General features: G+C 57.2%; 1 protein-coding gene across 11 annotated transcripts in view; it reads left to right on the plus strand.

Moving 5' to 3' along the window:
- Positions 1 to 614: 614 nt before the first annotated feature.
- The window catches only part of Mlph (melanophilin), a 37,663-nt gene continuing 17,893 nt past the window's right edge, over positions 615 to 20,384 (plus strand). For 9 of the 11 annotated variants that reach the window (XM_004868387.3, XM_004868388.3, XM_087209496.1 and 6 more), the window contains exons 1-5: positions 615 to 888; positions 5,463 to 5,592; positions 14,159 to 14,380; positions 14,542 to 14,654; positions 19,964 to 20,067. In XM_004868387.3, coding sequence (XP_004868444.1) covers positions 5,483 to 5,592; positions 14,159 to 14,380; positions 14,542 to 14,654; positions 19,964 to 20,067 — 549 coding nt within the window. In that variant the 5' untranslated portion in view covers positions 615 to 888; positions 5,463 to 5,482. Of the gene's footprint in view, positions 889 to 5,462; positions 5,593 to 5,636; positions 10,953 to 14,158; positions 14,381 to 14,541; positions 14,655 to 19,963; positions 20,068 to 20,384 lie in introns of those variants that run through there. The other 2 variants (XM_087209500.1, XM_087209499.1) reach the window with 2 other exon arrangements.

A 20,384-nucleotide genomic window follows, 5' to 3' on the forward strand; every position in this document is an offset into this window, starting at 1 on the left:
GTCCTTCCTAGGCCCGGGGCCCCCTTGCCCCGGGACCCTCTTGCCCGGGCTCAGGCTCAGGGCCTCCAGGGGAGCGGCCTGTGGCTCCGCAAAGCTCTTTACCAGTTCGGGCGCGTGGCCGGGCCCCCCTTCTGCCGAACACATTGCAGTTCTGCTCGCCCCAGCTGCTCGTGTCTGCACACACGAAACCGAGCTGGTAACACAGCTCCTGGATGGAGGGCGAGGGAGGAAAAGGCCACCCCTCGGTGTCCAGGGCGCTCAGAAGGACAGCGGACCTGGCACCTGGACGCCGACCCTAACTCAGAAGCCAAGCCGCTGGCTCCAAGCACCACCTGCTTGCCAGCGCCCAGCAGCAGAGGCCACGCACGCGCAGCCCCGGGGCGTCTGGGTCGCGGCCTGGCCTGCAGGACCCCGGGCGCAAAGCCCACTCTGTTCGGTCCGAGGCTCTGGGCGAGGGCTTTGCTGAGCCCGTCTCCGTCCGCGAGGCGCAGGGACTGCGTCGCCCTGCAGAGTGAGAAGGGGCCCTGCGAGGTCCCCGGGCCGGGCGCGCTGGGCAGGCGGTCCCGGGGCGGGAGGAGCCGACGTGGCCACGCCTCGCCAGGCCGCCTCGCCCCCGGGCCGCAAGGTGCGCCGGGCCTTCCCCGCCTGACCGCCGGGCCGAGGAGCGCAGAGCTTCCCGTCCCCGTGCCTCCCGCGGGTCTGCTGCGCCCCAGGCTGACCGGGCCCGGGCGCCCCCCTGCCCACCAGGGTCAGCGCTGGGCAGGGAGCGTGCACAGCCCCGCCGCCCGACGCGCCCGGCCTCCCCTCTGCCCCGTCCCTCCCAGGACCGAAGAAACAGCGCCAAGGACGGCCCTGGGCAAACGCCCAACGTCCCCAGCAGAGAGGCCGGTGAGTGCGCCCCGAAAGGGAGCTGGGACCTGGGGTCTGCCGGGACCTGAGGCCAGGCCCGCAGAGGGGGCGGGGTCCGTGCAGCCCCGCGGGTGTCAGAACGCCCCTGCCACAGCCTCCAGGCCTCCGTGCTGGTGCTGGGGTCCCCAGCTCCCCCAAGGCCCACACCCCAGGCGTCTCCTGGACTCTGAGCAGATGGACCTGGAGCCCTGGAGCCCATTTGGGGCAAAAAGAGTGGTTTTCATCAGAAGCCCTAAGACTGGGGCAGGACCCCACGGCACAAGGCTGTCTGGGGAGACGTTCTCCTGGCCACCCCAATGATCTTGGGGCAGAGAGCAGTGGGGATCCTGCACGGGAGGCGTCCCCGCCCTCTCCTGGGCCCCTAAAAGCCCAGGTGTGTTGGCATCGTCCTGTGTTTGCTGCCAGGCCGGGGCCCACTCCCCTGCTCCCCTGCTGTGGAGCCCTGGGGACAGGGGGAGGGTGTGGGCGTCCAGCCTCAGCACCTCATCCGAAAATGGGGACAGTGGCAGGCACCTCACAGGGTCGGCTGAGGACCTGGGACATTCCAGGCACACACAGGCGGAGCCCGAGGGCCTCAGGCAAGTGCACCTGATGCTGGCAGGGCCTGGGGAGGTCATGGCCCGATGCCTCCCCATCTGTGTGGCTGGGACAGCCTTGGTCCTCTGACCACCCAGTGCTTTTCAAAGGCTACTTCTGGAAGCCTTCTGGGGACCCCTTCCCCCCACTGTCAGGGCTCTCTTAATTCTAACTTCCTAGCATCAAGCTGGGCATCGAAAGAGCCATGGCACCAAAACATCATGCCCACTCAGATGGGGAGACAGCCCGAGCAGGGCAGGAGCCTCTCCAAGGTGCCCAGGCTGGCTCCCCAGTGCCCTGGGCTGGGCTTGCTGGAGAGACTGGAACTGAGTTCTAGAGGCAGCGCGGAACTTACATCTATGCATTTGTGAGGTCACCAGAAACCTCCAGAGTGGGGGACACAGAGGGGAGGACAGGGATGGGGGAGCCAGGCTGCAGGACACCCCTCCAGAGCTTCCAGGTAGTTCCAGGATCTTCCAGTTCACCTGTGGGAAAGTGAACAGACCTTCCGGGTGGAAATGTGCTCATTTTGCTGCTGACGAAGGCTGGAGGTGCCATGCCCACCCACAGCCATGGGCGCAGGCTGTGCCCAAGAAATAACCACCCAGGCAGCTCTGGGAGCAGCACTCAGGAGGCAGCCACAAGGGGTTAAAATGGAGAGTGCCAGGTGGCAGCTCTGCCACACCTCTGTCAGCAGGAACGTGGCCACACCACGCGCCCGGCGCCTGAGTGAGCAGGTGCCCTGCCATGGCTCGTGGGCATTTCGGGAGGATCCTGCCTTGCTCCCCAGTTCCTGTTGGCTTGGGTGGGTGACCGCTCGCAATGGCTGTTGCTCCAGGCTCCCAGGCTCCTTGGTTCCAAGCTGGCCCCCCCACCCAAGTCTCTGTCTAGGAAAAAAAAAATGAGATTTCCCTTCCACTTGGCCAAAATAGGAGCTCCGGTCTTCCATGCTGGGCTACCCCACTGACCACACCGGCCCCACGAGCTCCTTCTGCAGGGTCCTCCCCAAGGCCCCTCCCTCTCCATTAGAACCTCACACTGCTGGGGAGGGTGGATGTCTCAAAGATCTGAAGCAGGATTAAATCTGAGCAAGGGAGCACAAACTGAAAGTGCCTTCTGGCTCAGGGGCCTCGTGACTCGACCTTATCTGCCCAGAAGTGGATCAGGGAACAGTGCAGACTGATGGTGCCTGCTCTGACCCAGCACGCACCCAGGGGTGCCCTGCCCTCTGTGCTCCAGCACATCCCCTGTCCTGGCATCCTCCTTGGCTGCCATGGGTAGCAGGGCACCAGGTGCAGGCCCAGATCTTGGGGAACAGCAAAGTGGAGGCGACAGGAGTGCTGATTTGCCACGGCTGTGCATGGCCCAGGAGCTCCCCCTCCCCGTGCTGCTAGTGACCCGTGCTGGGCTGGCTTGTGGCCGGCAGAGGAGGCAGGCAGCAAGTCCCCAGATGCTAAGGACTCGGCTGATGCAGCTTAGATCTGCTTGATTTTAGATTACTTTCTGGAAATCATTTGTAAAAAGCTTAACCTCTGCTCTGCCTCTGCCCACTCGAAGAGGGGGAGGCAGTCACAGCAGGTGAAGAGCCACACTGGTCAGGGTCACCCACTCTCCACTCCCACACAGCCTCCAACGGAGCTGCAGAGACTTTGGGGAGCCTCTCTGTACCCCTGCTCTCTGAATCTCCTGCCCAAAAGGACCTGGCCTGGAGCTGAAGGTCGGCACCAGAGCCCCGCTTTTCAGGTAACTTCCAAGCCATGACTTAGCTGTGCTCAATGTGTGCGTGGTTTTCAGCTCTGAAATCCAGCATCCTTGACTCACTGAAACAAGCCCATGGGCTGGAGTGTAGCTCAGTGCAAGGGCACTTGCAGGTCATACCAAAGGCCCTGAGTTCGATCCCTGGCAGCACAAAACGAACCAACAAACAAAAACCCAGAGCCTAGTGAGCATGTTCCCTCTGCCTGGCTGTGACTGGAAGCTGCAAATGTGCTCTGCCGTGACCAGGCTTCCCCCTCTCCATGTGGGTCCTCTGCACATCTCGGCCATAGCTCTGGGGACCTCACCGCCAGATCCCTCCTCTGGCCCATGCTGGAGGTGGCCCGCACTGTGGGTGTTCAGACCCCTGCCTGCCTGGCAGGCTCCCTGGGCCCCCTTTTCTGGTTCCTGCTTCAGCTGTCTGCTTATGTGGCTGACACACTGAGTCCTTACAAGAAACTAGGATGGGGGCGGGGAGGGGACAGTGTCCTCTGCGTGCAGTGGCAGCATCCTGTGACCTTTCTCCCTGTCTGCTCACTGGCATCTGCCCACCCCTAGAAAGCCAGGCTCTCAGGAAGAGAAACGGGCTTTTCCTCCTGTTTCTGCATCTCTTCCTCACGCCCGGGATTGAAGTTTCTCACACCGCCACGGCCTGGACGCTGCTCCTATGTTGGGAGGAGAGAGAAGGCAGACTCCTCAGCTGAGGGTCACGCTGTTTGCCACTCTGAAAATGGAATTTCCATGAATGCCCTCCTTATGATACTTTTTTCAGAATTGATAAAAATGAATAAACCCCAGTCATCCATCCAATAAGAACTTTCTGTGCCAGTTGTTTAGAAACCAGATGCTGTGTGTTCTAGGGGAACTCCCAGCCTCGTCTGTTCCCTTGGAGAGCTTTCTTGTCCAAAGTCCAGACTCACCTGTAACCCAGGTGTGGTGGCCCACGCCTGTAATCCCAGCACTCAGAAGCTGAGGCAGGAGGATCACCATGAGTTTGAGGCCAGCCTCAGCTACATAGTGAGTTCGAGACCAGCCTGGACTACACAGACCCTTTCTCAAAAAGGAAAGGTGCCAGAGGTTGATTTGCAAAGTGAGAGGTGAATGGTATGGGAGAAACCAGCTCTGCAGGGCAGAACAAGAGAAAAGAAGAAGATAAAAGTGAGAATAAAAGTGCACCTTGCATGTGGGAAACGCAGCGTGGGCCATGGTGGGAGTCAGGTAGGAGGCTCCCCACGGCCTCTGGCCTTCTTTCATCCTGCTTCTGGTGGGAGCCTAAGAGGAGTCCCACCGGCGGGCCTGGGAATTATTTGGCGCTGTTCTGGGAGCTCGGAACTGCCAGGCCCTTCCCACTTCCCTGCTCATTTCAAGGGCTTTGCCACCCCTTTCCCCTACATCACTGGGATCACAGGCTGCACCTCCACACCCAGGTATTTTCCACCCATTTTCAGACAAAAAAATGTTTTTGCAATAGTTTGGAGGACAGCCATGGAGCTCTGTGGGAATTTTCACTTCAATTAATATCTGCCTAGACAACGTCACTTTTCATAATTGACCTCTTGTGTGGCCAAATCAAAGTACACATCCGGCCTGGAGCAAGCTGTGCTCACATTTCTACCAGGAACACTTCCTCCTGCTCAGAACTCAGAAGCAAGAATGGGCCTTCCAGGTAGTGTAGAGGCTCCCTCAGAGAGCGCTCTGACAGGACTCTGTCCCGAGCACACAGGAAGTGCTTTCAGTCCCCAGGAAGACTCACTAAGCTCACTTATTACGGGCCAAAGCCGGCCTTCAGGTCCTTGTCCTCCAAACACAGTGGGCCCCGGAACCCACTGTGGCTGGGTGCCATGGCAGCATCCTCACTGAAAGTGTCAGGGACAGGGCCTTCGTCAGGACCGAGCACACCTTGGTGCTCCTGTGGCAAAGCACAACCTGGGACGGGGAAGGAACCGTGTCCCTCAGTGGAAAAGTCACTGTCCTCCATCTCGAAGGGGAAGGACAGGGGCTGAGCCTGTGTGGCCCCAGGTGGGAAGCCTCCCTTTTAGTGTGGGAATTCTCCATTGAGACGCCTTTAAACTCACCGAACTGCACAGGAGTTGTGCGCTGACACTGGTGTCCCAACAAGCACGTGTCCGCCTAGGAAACCTCGTGGGACCCGTGGCTTTCTGCTCGGCCTCTTACCTTGCGACATAGTAGGCGTGTGACCTCCTGCCCCTGTGACCTTGCAGGTGTGACCTGGGCAGCAGTCATGGAGAACAAACTGGACCTCTCCAAGCTCACAGACGAGGAGGCCCAGCACGTGTGGCAGGTGGTGCAGCGGGACTTCGCCCTCCGGACGCGGGAAGAGGAGAGGCTGGCGTGAGTCTGCGTGCGGCAGCCAGGGCGCCCCCGGGTGGGCAGAGGCTGGGTGTGGCTGAGGGGCATGGACGGGGGGTATGACCTGGAGAAGGGCTCTGCTTCTGGGCCTTCGTGTCCTCGCCATTAAAACGAGGGCCTCTGCCCATCCAGCTGGGCTTCAGTCCTCCCGAGGCCTTCCCTCACTTGGCTCAGCTTCCGGGGCACCCACCCAGACTGAGTGGTACCTGGCCCCTGCCCCCTTGAGGGGCTCCTGTCCTCCCAGCGTGACCACACGTGGGTGCCACCGCCCCTCAGCATCTTCTCCTGCCTCAGCCTCCTTCTGCCTCCCCCAACCTGGTGACTGTCACCCACCGAACCCTGTGAGCATCCCCTCTGAGCAGTGTGCGTGGGTTGGGTCAGCCCGTTGAGAGGAGGCTGTGGGAGGTGAGGAAAGTAGCCAAGCCCAAGCCTCCAAGAATGTGCCAAGCAAGTGCAAGGCCCTGAGTTCAATTCCCGGTACCAAAACAAGAAAAAAGAATGTGCCCAGCAGAAGGGCCACCAGGGCTGACGGAGAATGTCCAGGGTTAGGAGCAGAGCGATCCAGGGGCCAGGGGCAGAGGTGACGGTCAGAGAAGAAGGGGTGGGGGAGCTGGCCTCCCCCTGGGCCTCAGGGCAGGCAGCGGACTCTGGAGACGTGGTTGGACATGCTTGGAAGAAAGAGCAGAAAAGTTTGCCCATGGCCTGATGCAGGCTCTCAAGGGTGGGAGGAGCCAAGAGCAACCCCAAGGTCGTGGCCTGAGTACCACAAGGACGGCACTGAGGGCAGCCCTGTGGTCAGGAGTGGCCTTCTTAGTCACCCAGAGCCCTGTCGGCTCACATCGGGCCCACGTCCACACCAAGCATGTTGCACTGGGACCCGCGGGTGCTCAAAATACACGGTGAATGTTTGCGTTTTTTAAAATGTGTTACAGTAAGACACATTGCCACTAATCCCCCTCAGACTCTTCTCTCTCACTTCAAACACACTCATCCCATCATTCCTGCCGCTTTCTGAAGCAGTTCTGGGAGTCGTCTCTCGTGCCTTTATGAGGTGTGACCAGAAATACAGTGAATGCTGCTGCCGAGCAGAAAGGTAGCTCACAAAAACATGGCGCTGTGTCCTCGTCCACCTTAGTCACTGGCCCTGGCACCGAGTGACTTCTGGCTCCTCCCCAGGGTCATAAAGACCACACTGGGGACATGGACACAGCCATGGCAGCACAACGAAAGACACTCGTGGGACAGGACTTGCAGAGCTGCTGCAGAAAGAGGCAAGGATGGGATAAGGAATTCTTTGAGCGGGATTAATGGCAAAGCATCTTTTACTGTAATGAACCTTTTAAATTAAACATTGGCTGTATTTTTCCATCGCACCTTGTAAATGTGAGGAGAGGCAGTGTGCGGAGAGGAAGCTGAGGTCAAGAACACGGGAGCCAGGTGTCAGCACAGAGCGGGCCTCACTGGGCGGACGCAGCCCGGAACACAAGAGGACGCTGCAGAGCCCCTCATGGTGGGGTCGCAGGGGAGCTCCTGTGTTGCTCCTTGTTTCGTGTCTCGTCCGCTGTCCTGTTGCGGGTGTCGCTGAAGGTAGAGCTGCCTCTACCCTGGCTGCCTGTTTCTGAGGGCCTCCTGGCCCCGGAGCGCAGCCCTGGGGGTGTGGCCGCAGTCACAAGGCCGAGGCCGGCGGCAGGTGGGAGGCCAGCACAGGTGGGTCCAGTGCTGCTGGCGCAGGTGGGCAGGGCTGGCACTTGGAAAGAGCGGGACTGAAACCAGCGGAGAATAAAGACCTTTTGCGTTTCTGGAGCCTCACATTGGCACTGCGGGGCCAGCTGGCTCACAGGCCAGGCGCCCAGTCTGAACTGGGATGAGCTGTCAGACAATGAATCCCCTCTCCCTCATCTCTTATCAGTGTCACGCTGCGTGTTTAGCCAGTGTCAACACAAAGGTCACCGTGTGTGGCTGCCACCACCCCACTCTCAGGCCCATCTCTGTTTCTCCTGGGCTCCTCTCCCAGGTCCTCATTCCTGATTCCTGATCCCTGAAGCAGCTGAGGCTGGGTGAGGCCCTCAGTTCCTTCATGGACCCCACTCGAATAGCTGTAGCAAATTCAGCAGTTCAGGAAGTGCCCGGCTTGTTTGTGATGGCTTTGACACATTCCCAAAAGGACACCCACTGGGTGGCCTGGCTTGCAGAGCCCACCGAGGCTGTGGACAGAAGAAAGTGCGTGCGGGGAGCATTGTAAAGCCAGGTTTGCTAAGAAACAAGCCACTCGTCACCTGGAGAAAACGCCCCTATTGGCAATGCTGGCGGGTTTCTGCCGTCCGTTCAGCCCTAGGTCAACCCGAATCTCCCCCTGGAGTCCCTCATTCCTGTCACTGGGGAGATAAAAATGTTGTTATTGCTAATGTCTTCAAACACAAAGTCGTGCCAAAGTAATCCTTGGAGGGGACACATGGGAGCAGCCCCAGCCTGCGAGCCCTGCCCTCCTCAGAAGAGCCTGGAACCATGGAGCCTTAGCCCGGATGCCGAGAGCCTGCATGGTCACTTGGGTGAGGCTTGCTTGGTGTCCAGCTTGCTCGGTGTCATGCTTATCTCAAGTCCTGTCAGCAGCTACTTCCTGCACGGTGGGGCAGCGCTAGGTTGTGGCTGTGGCAGAAATGATTGCACCCTAAGCCCAGGAGGAAGGAGCAGACGGTCATCGCAGGGCGTGGGTGAGTCATGCCTCGGGCTCCACAGGGCACAGCCCGTAAGCCAAATATCAGGCTGCTAACCTTCCCAGAAAGGCAAATAGGTGGTGGCATGGAGTCTGATCTCTGCAAACAGCCGGGAATTCCCGAGACGATCAGTGAAAGATCTCTCAGTGACAGACATGGGCGGCCGAGGCTCAGGGGAGAATGGCAAGAAGAGGAACTTGGAAGCCCCTCAGCTGGGCCACTTGGCACACACACGGGCAACTCCAGGCTGAAGAAACAAGGTGAAAACAGGAAATCGGCTCCTGCTCAGGGCCTGAAGGTTGACTGTTGTCCAAGATCCTGACAGGGGTCTCTGGAGCCCTCGCCTCTGGGCCCTGTCACTCGGGCGTCACCACCTTCTTCCTCCACGTCATTTCCGTCACCGCATTGGCCATTCCCCCAGGAGGACCTCCAGGCGCAGCAGCACATTCCTCTCCCTCATCATCATTCCTGAGACAGATCCATGTCACCAGGACTGGGATCATGGACTTGCTCCTTGTCACTGTGAATCCCTTCCCCTCCTTCCCCAGTTGTCCCCTGGGAAACCCTGGTTTCCTCGGTTGCCATGATGTCTGTCATCTAGGTCCTCCTTGGACTCTCTCTTCAGTCATCAGGAGCACATCCTGCAGCTGCTTTCTCAGGAGTGTCTTGGGGTGTACATTTGGTATCTGAGAACGTGCCACTTGGCTGTGGGTAAAACCCCAGCTCCCACGCTCCCTGCAGGATCCCAGGAACGTTGCTCCCCAGGGTGGACAGCACGATGCCATGCCACCACCCCTGAGACACATGACCGTGCCCCAGTGCCAAGAGTCTGGCAACGTTTTAGGCTCTGGCAAAGGAGAATGAAGGTTGCGGGTAGCATCGGGGCTGCTGGTAAGCTGAGCTGGACCTGGGGAATTGCCCTGAATCTTCTGCGTGGGCCCAGTGCATGGCAGGAGCCTTATAAATGGGAGGCAGAGGGAAGCAGGATAGAAAGAGGTCAGACTGAGCCCTGCCAGAAGACAGCACCTGGCCAGCTTTGGGGATAGAGGTCCCTTCGGAGACTGGGACAGGCCCGGGACTGGCTCTCCCCAGCCCGCCACACCTTCATTTCAGCTCCAAAGCCCCTGGCTCAGACACGGGCATCCAGCCCTGCAGTCTGGTCCCCAGAACTGTAAGATGCAGCACCTCCGCCAAGTCATGGTTCAGAGTTCAAGGCCTCAGTCATTCGAGAATTTTTCCTTAGAACCTAGTAATTGAGGAAACCCCTGACACTTGGGGGAAACCGCAAAGATCCTCCGCAATTGTTTTTTTGGTGGAAGGTTAGCAAGTAGCCAATCCGAGAGCACTATTCAGTTCTCCTTGCTGCTGATTGGCTGCTGCCCGGTGCCATCTCCATGTAACCGGCTGCATGCTCTGGGTTTTGTTCTCTTAAAGCCTCAAGGTCCCTAAGGTGCCGCCAAAACGCCCTGCACCTTCTCAGGCTTTATTAATACAGAATTTATTACATTAAATCACCTAACTGCGGGAGACATTACATATTTAGGGCTTAAACGATAAAAATAGGCATTGATAGGCATTTTTGTGACCCTATCTGAAACTTGCAGTTTTTGACAGTTCTTGGGTGCTCTCGGAATGTGAACCCCCCCCCCCAAATTTCAGGGATCCATTGTCGTTGTTTTGGGCCCAGAATGTGTGAAGTCTTGTCTGGCGGTGCAGGATGCGAATCCACTGCTCATCACTTCTGGCTTGGCCTTCTGCAGAGGGGGCGACTGCTCCTCACCACAGCAGCCGGTTCTGCCCACCCAGCGTCCAGCAACACCTTCATGTGGGGGCTCCCACTCTCTGTGGCTGCTGTTCTCAGGCTGGGAGCATCTTCATGCCTCCCTGGCATGATCCCTGCTTGTGTGGCACAGCCGGAAACTCACGTCCCACCCAGCTGTGCCAGACGTGCAGGCCTCTTGCTTCCTGCCTGACTCGGGTCTCCCATCACAGCTCCCGACGTGGTGTCCCACGGTGACCCAAGATCACTTACTCCATGCCCCTGGGGCCCCACTGCCCAGGACCTACTTACCCCTGGGGGTTCGCTCTCCTCTCTGTTGCCACCACTGCGTTCCTTTCTCTGCACCCTGAAGGGAAAAGCAAACTGAATTCAAAACCAGCAGTTCTCAAGCCATTAAGCCTCAGGTTCCCTTTCCATTGTTAAATTACCAAGAACCCCCAACAGTGTCATGTATGTGCATTACATCTATCAATATGCACCACATTAGAACTTAAAATGAGGAGTTTTATCTATTCATTCACTTAAAAATAACAGCAGTAAGCCACTTCCATATTAACAGAAACATCATTTTTATGAAAAATAACTATTTTTCTGAAACAAAAGCATGACTGAGAAGAGTGGCTTTGATCTACATTTTCAAGACCCCCTTCAACATCTGGCATAGCAGGACACAGAAGAATTCCAGCTTGCTCTGCATGCGGTGTGCTTATGAACAAAGCGTTTGAAGAAAATCTAGCCTAATACACATCTGTGGCTGGGCAATGGAGGAGTAGAGCCTTTTTCCAGATGATTATGGACACTATGTTTCATTACTACTTGAAAACCCAGCACTTGGAAGTTTCCTCAAGGTTAGTTGTGATGTGGACTCAAATATCGCAGACCTTTGCCTGCTGTTACTTTGACTCACTGGCCTGTCTTGCACTTGGAGTGAATCTCCTACCCGTGTGTGATTTTTGTGACACTGCACACTGTCATTTAACAAACACTGTCTCTCTGAGTAATGCAGGTCCCCGAATTAACGTACCTTATTATGCATGACAAAGGGAAACCACAGAACTCACTCCAGGTTGGAAACTGTCAAGCTCAGAGACAAAGACATGAGTTTTCCAACACGCTACTTTGTGATTGAAACTTTTGGTTTTGTCAGTGGCAATAAATGCTCTGGTTCTTTTCCTCGAAGTGGCAGGCTCATTTTGATCATTTTGGAGAAAGTAAGTAACTGCCACACAGCCCAGTCAGAATAGTTTAACTCTCAGTTCTTCACCCAAGTGAAAATGGTATTTTGTAATAAAAGTTCCTAGTTCAAGTCAGCATGCAGACAACTAACTGACCAGTTCTCACATCAAAACCTCCACATTTGTATTTCAATATTCAGTAGAGAGGCTGTATGTCCTCTTTCTGCAGAATACTAAAAAGGTATGCACTCAGGGGTCAAGATTCAAAAGGAGTGAGAACTTTTACTGCTTCATCAACGCTGAATTTAGGTGAAACGCTGTTTTTCTTTTCTTTTGTGGGGCAAAGTACAATGGCTGCTAGTCCGGTTGGTACCACTGCCTTGAGCTGTGAAAAAACCTTAGCAGCTTTGATTACCATTGCTTGTGCATCTTTGGTGCAGGCATCTAAGACAAAAAAAGAAAAGTAAATGATGTCTTAATGCTATTGACATAGCTTTGGCCCTATAAATCTTCCTAAAGGAACTTAGGAGCCTCCAGAGCCCGCAGACCACATGCTGAGAACCACTGTTCTGAACCACTGGATTTAATATTCCCAGTAGGAACTCTGCTCGTGCTGCCCTCCACTGTCACCTAGCGCTCCTTGCCATCTTTATTCAGCCAGCACTCCGCGCTCCATCTGCACAGCCTGTGGTCTTTCTGTCTCAGCCTGGCTGCTTCCTTCCCCTCCCTCCTCAAGACCCCGCCTTCTCACACCCCATTAAGCACAGTAGGCCACTTGCTTCAGGACTCCTGTTTCTGATGGTGAATCCCATTCTGGAAATCTCTTCCTGGAGGAGACCCTGACTTGTCGCTTTTTCCTGCTGATGCTTGTAAGGTCGGGACGTCTGGTTGACCTGGTGTGTGGGGTAAGAGCAGCCCGTGAGTGGCTCTGTCCCACCCTCTGCAGCCCCAGCTTCGGGTATGTGTCCAGCAGCCAGCAAGAGTTCCCTGGCCTCCAACAAGGGTCTTCTCTGCTTCCCTTCCAGCTCTCTAGCTATGAAGAAGGAACTTACGTTTTGTTTTGTTTGCGGGGGGATTGTTTTTGGTTTTGGTTTTGTTGAAGCAGGGTCTCACTATGTAGTTCAGCCTAGTCTTGAACTCACAATGTAGCCCAGACTGACCTCAAATTCATGGCAATCCTCCTGCCTCAGCCTCCCAAGTGCTGGGATTACAGGTGTGTGCCTCCATGCCCAGCCAGGAAGTTACATTTTAAAAAACCGGAAGGACAGTACAGATTCAGCACCCAAAATACAGTGGCTGCCCAGCTCCTCAGGGCCCCTCTGGAGCCCTCCTCTTACTAAGGAGAAGTTAATAGCTGGGCACAGCGCACCTCAAATGTCTCTTCTTCCTTCCTGCCTGGTCCCCCACCTCACTCCCCTGCTTTAGTTCTGTCTGGGTAGACAAGGAGGGGGAGCTGATGGGGAGAAGGCTGGATAAGCCCTCCCGGCCTAGGATGACCTCCAGGTTCCCCGGCAGATGCAGATGTGGCAAGGGTAGGAATACCCTTCCGTCACCGCTCCAGGGGCCTCATGGCTCTCTCTGAGGCAAAGACTGCCCGACTGACACAGCTTTGTCTACTCCAAGCAGAGGTGACAATGGTCCTTCTAGATTCCTGCAGCCATTTGCCCATCTCTTCTTAGTTTCACAGCTGTCACAAGAGTCCTATTCTGAGTCTTCGTGAGGATAGTCCTCCCTCATCCTGAGAAGATGTCCGAGACCCCGTGAGTGCCAGACACTGCGGGTCGTGCTGAACTTGTATAAGGGCTGCTTTCCTCACAGGCACACACAGTGATAAAGCTTAATTTAAACTAGGCATGATGACAGGCGAACTGCATAATGGATAATAAAACAGGATAATTATAAAAATACATTGTATTAAAATTTCTGTGTGGACCGGGGATTTAGCTCAGTGGTTGCTCTGCCTGACTCACAAGCGAAGGGTCCTAAGTTCGATCGCTGGTACCAAAAAAAAACTTCTTTGAATAGAGTGTCTGTATCCCCCTTTCTCTCTTTCAAAATACATTCCCATCCTGTGCTTTGCACTGTCCCTCGAGTGGGTGAGGGAATGAATAATGGGAGGGAGGAATTGGTGACATGCACCGCATCACTGTGAACTAGTGGCAGCCTCCTGACCCCTCTCCCCTGGCCACCCTCTGAGGCGTCCCCTGAACACTGAGAACCTCAGAGCTCTCAGAAGACAGTGGCACCTGTGTCTCATCCTTTATTGTCATGATAAATGGATTAATTTTATCTCATCTAAAACTAAAAATATTATGCTTGGCAGTCATTCTTCGACATTCAGAACAGAAAGGCGCGTTCACCACTCTCCGGGCTGTGTTGCCCTTGGCAGAGCCACCAGGAAGCTGTGTTTGAAACTCCGCGGTCTCCAGCTATGGCCTGCAGGACTTCTGGGTGCTGGGTTACTCTTGCCCTGGAGCTTCGCCACGCTCCGAAGGACAAGCCTGAGGCCTACTGGGGCCTCCCCCATGGTGGGAGAGACCCCAAACAGCACCTGCCTTTGCCTCAGGACTCGAGCCCTGTGAGGGAGGGCACAGCACCTGGCATCCAAACCACTGGGCTGGTTGTAGAAGTCACAGAGATGCGTAAATGCAGTCATGTCTATGAAAATCATGTTTCTGTTCCTATCAAATCGCACCTGATGGGGCCCCACCAATCAGGTCTTCCCATAGGGCGAGGTGAGGGTGTGCAGTCAGCACTGTGGGATGCCATGGCCGCTTCCGCAGACTTGGGCTCATCTTCTACACACAAGAGAATTAGCGGGTATGTGTGTGTGCAAAAATAAGACTTCCAGTCTATTTCCCATTTCTGTACCTCCACAGCCAGCTGAAGGGTAAGATTAAGAAGGAAAGCTCCAAGCGGGAGCTGCTCTCTGACACGGCCCACCTGAATGAGACCCACTGTGCCCGCTGCCTGCAGCCCTTCCGGCTCCTGGTGAACAGCAAGAGGCAGTGCCTGGACTGCGGCCTCTTCACCTGCAAATGCTGCAGCCACGCCCACCCGGAGGCACAGGGCTGGCTGTGCGACCCCTGCCACCTGGCCAGGTGAGCCACAGCCCAAAGTCAAGCCAGCCTGCAGGGCCCGGAGCCCGGCGTACCCCTTTCATGGGGCTCGCTGCAGAAGGGGCCCGTGGGGTGCATGGCGCTTGCACACACCTGTGCAGCACACGGCCGCGCCACAGTCTGGGCCCATATCCCTCCCGCAGGGTGGTGAAGATCGGCTCTCTGGAGTGGTACCACCAGCACGTGAGAGCCCGCTTCAGGCGCTTCGGGAGCGCCAAGGTGGTGCGGTCGCTGTGTAGACGGCTGCAGGGCAGAGGTGAGGAGAGGGCCCGGCGTGCACTTTCATTCCTGGGCTGTGGTAACATTGCCCGAGAAAGCAGCTTGCTTTGGGGAGAGAGTCAGACAGACAGACAGACACATGGACCAAATTGCTTTCTGGGAGAAGGGCAAAGCTTGGTATCCTGCCACCTGCTTCCACCTCCTGGGAAGTCCTGCATGCTGTGAACATCCCCACCATGTAAAACTGTGTTTTTCCAGAGCTTTATAGCAAATGGAGAACACACAGCCAGGTTCCTCAACTCTGGAAGGTCCTGCATGTATGTTAATATTACACTTTCCCGGGCCGGGGATTTAGCTCAGTGGTTTCGCTGCCTGCTGCGCAAGCACAAGGACATGAATTCGATCTCCAACACCAAAAGAAAAAAGTACAAATGTTACACTTTCCCTAGGCCCAGCTTCCCTGGCCGTCTGGTTTGGGGCCCACACATCCCACATGTTCTTAGAGAAATCTATCGGAATTCAGTCGTTTGCTGTAGTGTTTCGAATGCAAGTCTTTATTTCACCATGCACTTGAGCTACATGGCATGTTCTCACCGCCTCCTTTAACATATTTGGAGAGGAAACCACAGGGGGAGGGCTAGGGGTGTAGGGTTTGAACCTGAGGGGGAATTGAACAGTTCAGGGGCACCTGAGTCCTAGGCCTCTCCCTCCTTGACCCTGCCAAGCATTCATTCAGGCCGGGCAGCCCGCCAGGCCTGGCGTGTGGGTCCCAGCTTCCTGGATCTCATCTGCAGGCCCACAGTCCCAGGGTGCCCAGGGCACAGCTTCCAGGCTGGGGCGTCCTCAGTGCCCCACCCGGGTCTCCTCAGCGCTCCCTTTGGCCTGGTACCTTACTCGAGCCTGTCCCTAAAGCCCAGTGGGCAGGAGGAGCAGGAGTTGGCCACTGCTGGCCCTCAGGGCATCGGAGCCCAGTCCAGGCTGGCGCAGGTGTGGCCAAGGCAGAGACGACAGGAGGACAGAGGCCCTGCCTGTGACTGCTCTTAGCGCCTGTGGCCGCAGGGGTGGGGCCGGATTGGGGGCTGAGATCAACCCTCCAGACGGGGAGGTTGTTACCACACTGCACGGCGGAAGCTCTCCCCCGTCTTGATGCTGCTGCTCAAGCTGGTGCCGCTCCGCCCCGCTGAGCCGGGCCCGCACGGGGGAATACAGCCCCACAGAGACCCGAGGACCTGGCCTTACCCTGGGCGAGGCTGACTGCCGGGGTACCGGGCTCAGGAAGCTGGATGCACGAGGTCGCCGCCAACCTGCGGGTTTCAGAAATGTCACCGCTGAGCGCCAGCAGGTGGCGCTGCTGGGCAACAGAAAACAAAACAGGACCTCGCTGTCCTCCAGCCGCGTTCCCAGCAGCCCCTTGCGCCCCGGAAGTGGGTCTGGGACCACCGCGCACACCCCCTGCCCCCCCTGGGCTGTAAGGCCCTGGGCTGCGTTCTCCCTGGCTGGGCCCTGGACAAATCAGCCCAGGGTGCAAGGATAGAGGAAGGGAAACTGGGAAAATAACGCCTGAAAAAAAACAGGGTTCAACGTTTAGTGCTGGGCGGTGCACACCTGTAATCCCAGCACTCAGGGAGGCTGAGGCAGGAGGATTTTAAATTCAAGCCCCGCATAGGCAACTTAGCGAGCTACATTAAAAAAATTTTTTAAGGTTGGGGAAGGGGCTCAGCACAAAGGCCCTGGCTTCAGTGCCTAGTTCAAGAAAAAAGTATTAATTTTTTTTAAAGATTAGAATCCACATTTTGAAACCTGACTGTACCCGGTGGGCAGCTGCTGGGGCCTTCCGACCTCAGGGTGGGCTGTGCTTCTTGGGCCTGGAGCAGCAGGGCACCGAGGCCGTCTGCTGCAGTGGCTCCTGCTGGGCTCTCCTCCATCTCAAGTGAGGCCCTGAAACCTGTGTGGTGGCAGTAATGTGGAAAATCCTTTGGACTCTTGTAGCATGACTTGTCAGGTGGATGCATGGTAAGCATGGCCTGAACCCCGTCCCAGGGTGGGGAGAACTCAGAAGCTGCCCTCCCTCCCACAGCAGAGCCTGTCTAGGGGTCTCCCCATGGTGGGCTGGCCTGAGCTTCTGTTGGTCTGCACCCTGGCAGTCATCAGGCACCCGCTGGGTCCTAGGACCACGCCGGCCAGGCCAACCCTGGCAGCCGGGCCCCTGGAGCCTAAGACTCTAGCAAAAGCCCAGCCAGGCCTCATGCCGTCTGTCCTCCCGCACCAGCCCCATGGAGCCACAGCCACTCAGGGCCACAGAGGCAGAGCAAGCGACAGCACTTCGGGCCGAGCCACAGCACCAGGCAGGTTGGAGCGGAGCACAGCGACTGTGAGAGTTCTCACAGAGCTGCAGCTGTTCCACGGGTCGTGTTTCCCTCTCTCTCTGTAGTGAATAGAAAACCAGGCCAGGGGGCTGATTTCCCTCCTGAGGTCACCTAGGGCTGGGCAGCAGCCTGGGGCCCTGAACCCCAGGCTTTTCTTGGTGTGAGGAGGATCGGGGTGTGCAGCACCTGGGGTTGGATGACGGGGCCCGTGGGGTCATCAATGGCCCAGCACTGTCCCTGAACACCTGGGGAGGAGGGTATGGGTGAGGCAGCCCTGCTGTCCCCACAGGGACATCAGTGTGGACACCTGTGCCCATGGGACTGAAAGCCACTGGGAGGAGCTTCCTGCAGAAGCCCCAGGGCTGGGAGAGCAGGCGGGGAGCGTGGGAAGCGGGGCCGCACTCGATCCATCTCCTGTCAGGAACCGGCTGTCGTGGGGTTACTGAGGCAGCAGAGATGGGAACTATAGGAAGCAGCCGTGCCCACCCCAGGACTGGGGGCCACAGGCAGAGACCGTGACTGAGAGGAACAGAGTCTGGAGGAGGCCACCCAGGGTCGGGACCCGGCAGCCATGGGTCAGATGCCGGGGTCCGGGACAGGAAGTCAGGGTGCCAGCCCTGGGCGGGGCAGCTTCTCCTCCCTTTCTCCGCTCGAACCTGGTGCAGCAGCAGCAGCGAGCCAGGTGGGGTATGTGCCGGACTGGTCCTGCCGGCAGTGTGGGGCATCTGTGTCAGCCGCACAGCTGGGACCCCATATGCTGTCCCGTGTCCCTCTGCACCTGAGCCCTGCAGGGCACCAAACTGCAGCTGTTCTGGGGCAGACAACAGGACGTGGGCATCTGTGGGCAGCAAAACCTGGCAGGGGCCCAAGGCCCTGTGTACTGTGAGTCTGTTGTGCCCAGATTTCGAGGTCCCCAAAGACCACCAAGGAGCCAATTCCGATGTAAACACATTGGGGTCATTTATTCAAGCTCGAGCAGGGACTCCCGACCGTCACCGCCGCAGCGGGTCAAGATTGAGAGCCTCGACTCCAAGTCAGCAGGGGTTTTTATAGTAGTTACAGCAAGGTTCTAGATTGGCAATTAAACCTGATTGGTTGTGCCTTGCACAGCCAAGCTGCCAACGGTTACACCTGGGACACTGGGGTAGCTGTTGCCAGGGGACGGCTGAACACTTATCACAAGCAGGTGGGCGAAGTACATCTTGTGGTTTTAGGTCTTACAAGTCCAGTTGCTCCCTCCACAGCCCAGAGACCAGCAGGCATGTGAGCCCCAGCCAGTCAGCTCTCAAACCCCAAGACATACTGGGGGTCACTTTCTGCAGGGAGCTAAACGGAGCACAGGCAGTGTGGACAGGAGAGAGGAGCTCAGGGACCTCCTGGGGAGCCTGGGTGCCGAGGGTGGGGGTCAGCACCCGAGCAGAGGAGGGACGGGTGCCAGGGCTGAGCTCCTGGCCCTGCTAGCTGGGGCCTGCTATGGGCAGGTGACACACACTGTCAGGAAGGAGTCTGCTTGAAAAAGCCCGATGTGGCTCCCGGCCCCATTCCCCACACGGCCAGCATCTTCAGGCAGACCAGGAAGTGGCCAGTGAATGTGGCTGACGCCTTCAGACATGGCCAGAGCTGTTGGCAGAGTTGATGCAGTCCTAGTCTTGTCCTCTGATGCTGGCCAGCTCCAACTGGTCTTAGCCAGCACAGGTCTTAGTGAGCACAGGTCTTAGGCCAGCAGAGGGCCTTGCCTGGACCTTCCCCAGCAGATGTGCAGATTGATGAGGTGGGATGGGTGGATGGATAAGTGTATCACCAGATGGAGTCCTAAGAGGTTCCCCGCAAAGAGGAGATGGGGACTCACCTTGCTCGTGGAGTAGGTTTGTTGACTCTCATCACAGAAAAGCATTTCAGGATGGATCGGTGAGCGGCGTGGGCAGGTTTATTAGGCAGAGTTGGAAAGTAAGGGCTTCACCTGGAGAGCTAAAGGGGCACCGCTCTGATGGGGTGGCCAGACTGTCGCGTTCACTAGCTGCTGTGGGCTAGGGTCATGATGCTGACATGACCTCAGTTCTGGTCTGCAGGATGGCTCTGGAAGAACTTCTTGTCACCCGAGGAGGCAATTCGGTCTCCAGGACCTGATTGTTTCGGCCTGGGGCCATCTCAGTCTGGGGGAGGCTCTGCTAGAATCCAGGGTGGCCCTAGGTTTGGGGCAGTGACTCGCAACTTCTGGGCACTCACTGTAGTTGAACATTCCTACATATCTCTTATCTTGGTGTCCTTATTTTTGAAGGGGGGTGAGATGGTTTTATAAATCCAGGTCTGATGACATTGGGCAGACCCCTGAATGATTAGCACCCCTGCCTGCAGCACCAGCAAGGGTCTGACCCAGAGCCTCCATTGTATAATGCAGATGGATACAAGTGAGGGGCAAGCTTTGTCCTGCTTGTAGCTAACTGATGGCCTCTGTAGGCTCAAGTGAAGGCTTGATAATTTTTTTTTGGTACTGGGTATCGAACTCAGGACCTTGTGCTTGTGAGGCAGGCGGCAGCACCACTGAGCTAAATCCCCGGCCCTGGGTCACTAATTTTTAGCATAAACCACTCTTAAGTCCTGGAGGCCTCAGCAGAAAACACAAATCATGATTTTAACGAGTAACAGGTTAAGGGTCCGAGAGTTAGTCTGTCCTCTGTCCCTGTGATGACCTCTGACTGGGGGCGGGGCGGGGGGGACAGACAGACAAACGGATGGATCAGTGCATGAGTGTGTCGACAGGAGGAGGAAGGGACAAAGGCGGTGGGCGGGTGGGCAGGTGAGCACTGGGTGGATGGGTGGTGGGTGGGTGGATAGCAGAGAGGTGAAGAGAGGGAAGAGCCTGCTGGAGGAAGGGATGGGCAGTGGGCTGGGTGGATGGCAGGACAGAGCGATGCCCCCCACCCCGCCTCCCACCTCCCTGTCTCCTTGGTGGAGCTAAGCAGCGTCTGTCCTGTTGCAGGTGCTCCTGAGCTCAGCTCTGGAGAGAAGAGTGGAGACAGCGAGCCGACAGATGAGGATGGAGAGCTGGACACAGGGGTCCAGGCCCTACCCCTTGGCAGCAAAGTAAGCCCTGCCCTGGTGCCCCATGCCTCCCCTCCCCCTTCCCCAGGCATCTACTCTCCCCTGGGGGCTTCACCCGCCCCCAGCACCTCTGTGTCTCCCCCGCCCCTACAGGAAGCCAGGCTCCCATCTCCTGTAAGCCTCAGTGCTCTCTGTGGCTCCCCGCCCCCTCTCATGCCGGCCAGTCCCATGTAGGGCAGAGCCCTGAGCCCCAAGCAGGACTCCCATGGTCACCCAGGAGCCCCAGTCAGGCTGGGGGCTGGGCAGAGCCTGCTGGATGGCGTGGCCCACCTGGCTGGAGTCCCAGGCAGGGGTTGCCT

This window comes from Heterocephalus glaber, unplaced genomic scaffold (genome assembly GCF_053883595.1).
Source record: "Heterocephalus glaber isolate CG9 unplaced genomic scaffold, H.glaber_assembly_v1.0 deba00001004, whole genome shotgun sequence".
Lineage (NCBI taxonomy): Eukaryota > Metazoa > Chordata > Mammalia > Rodentia > Bathyergidae > Heterocephalus > Heterocephalus glaber.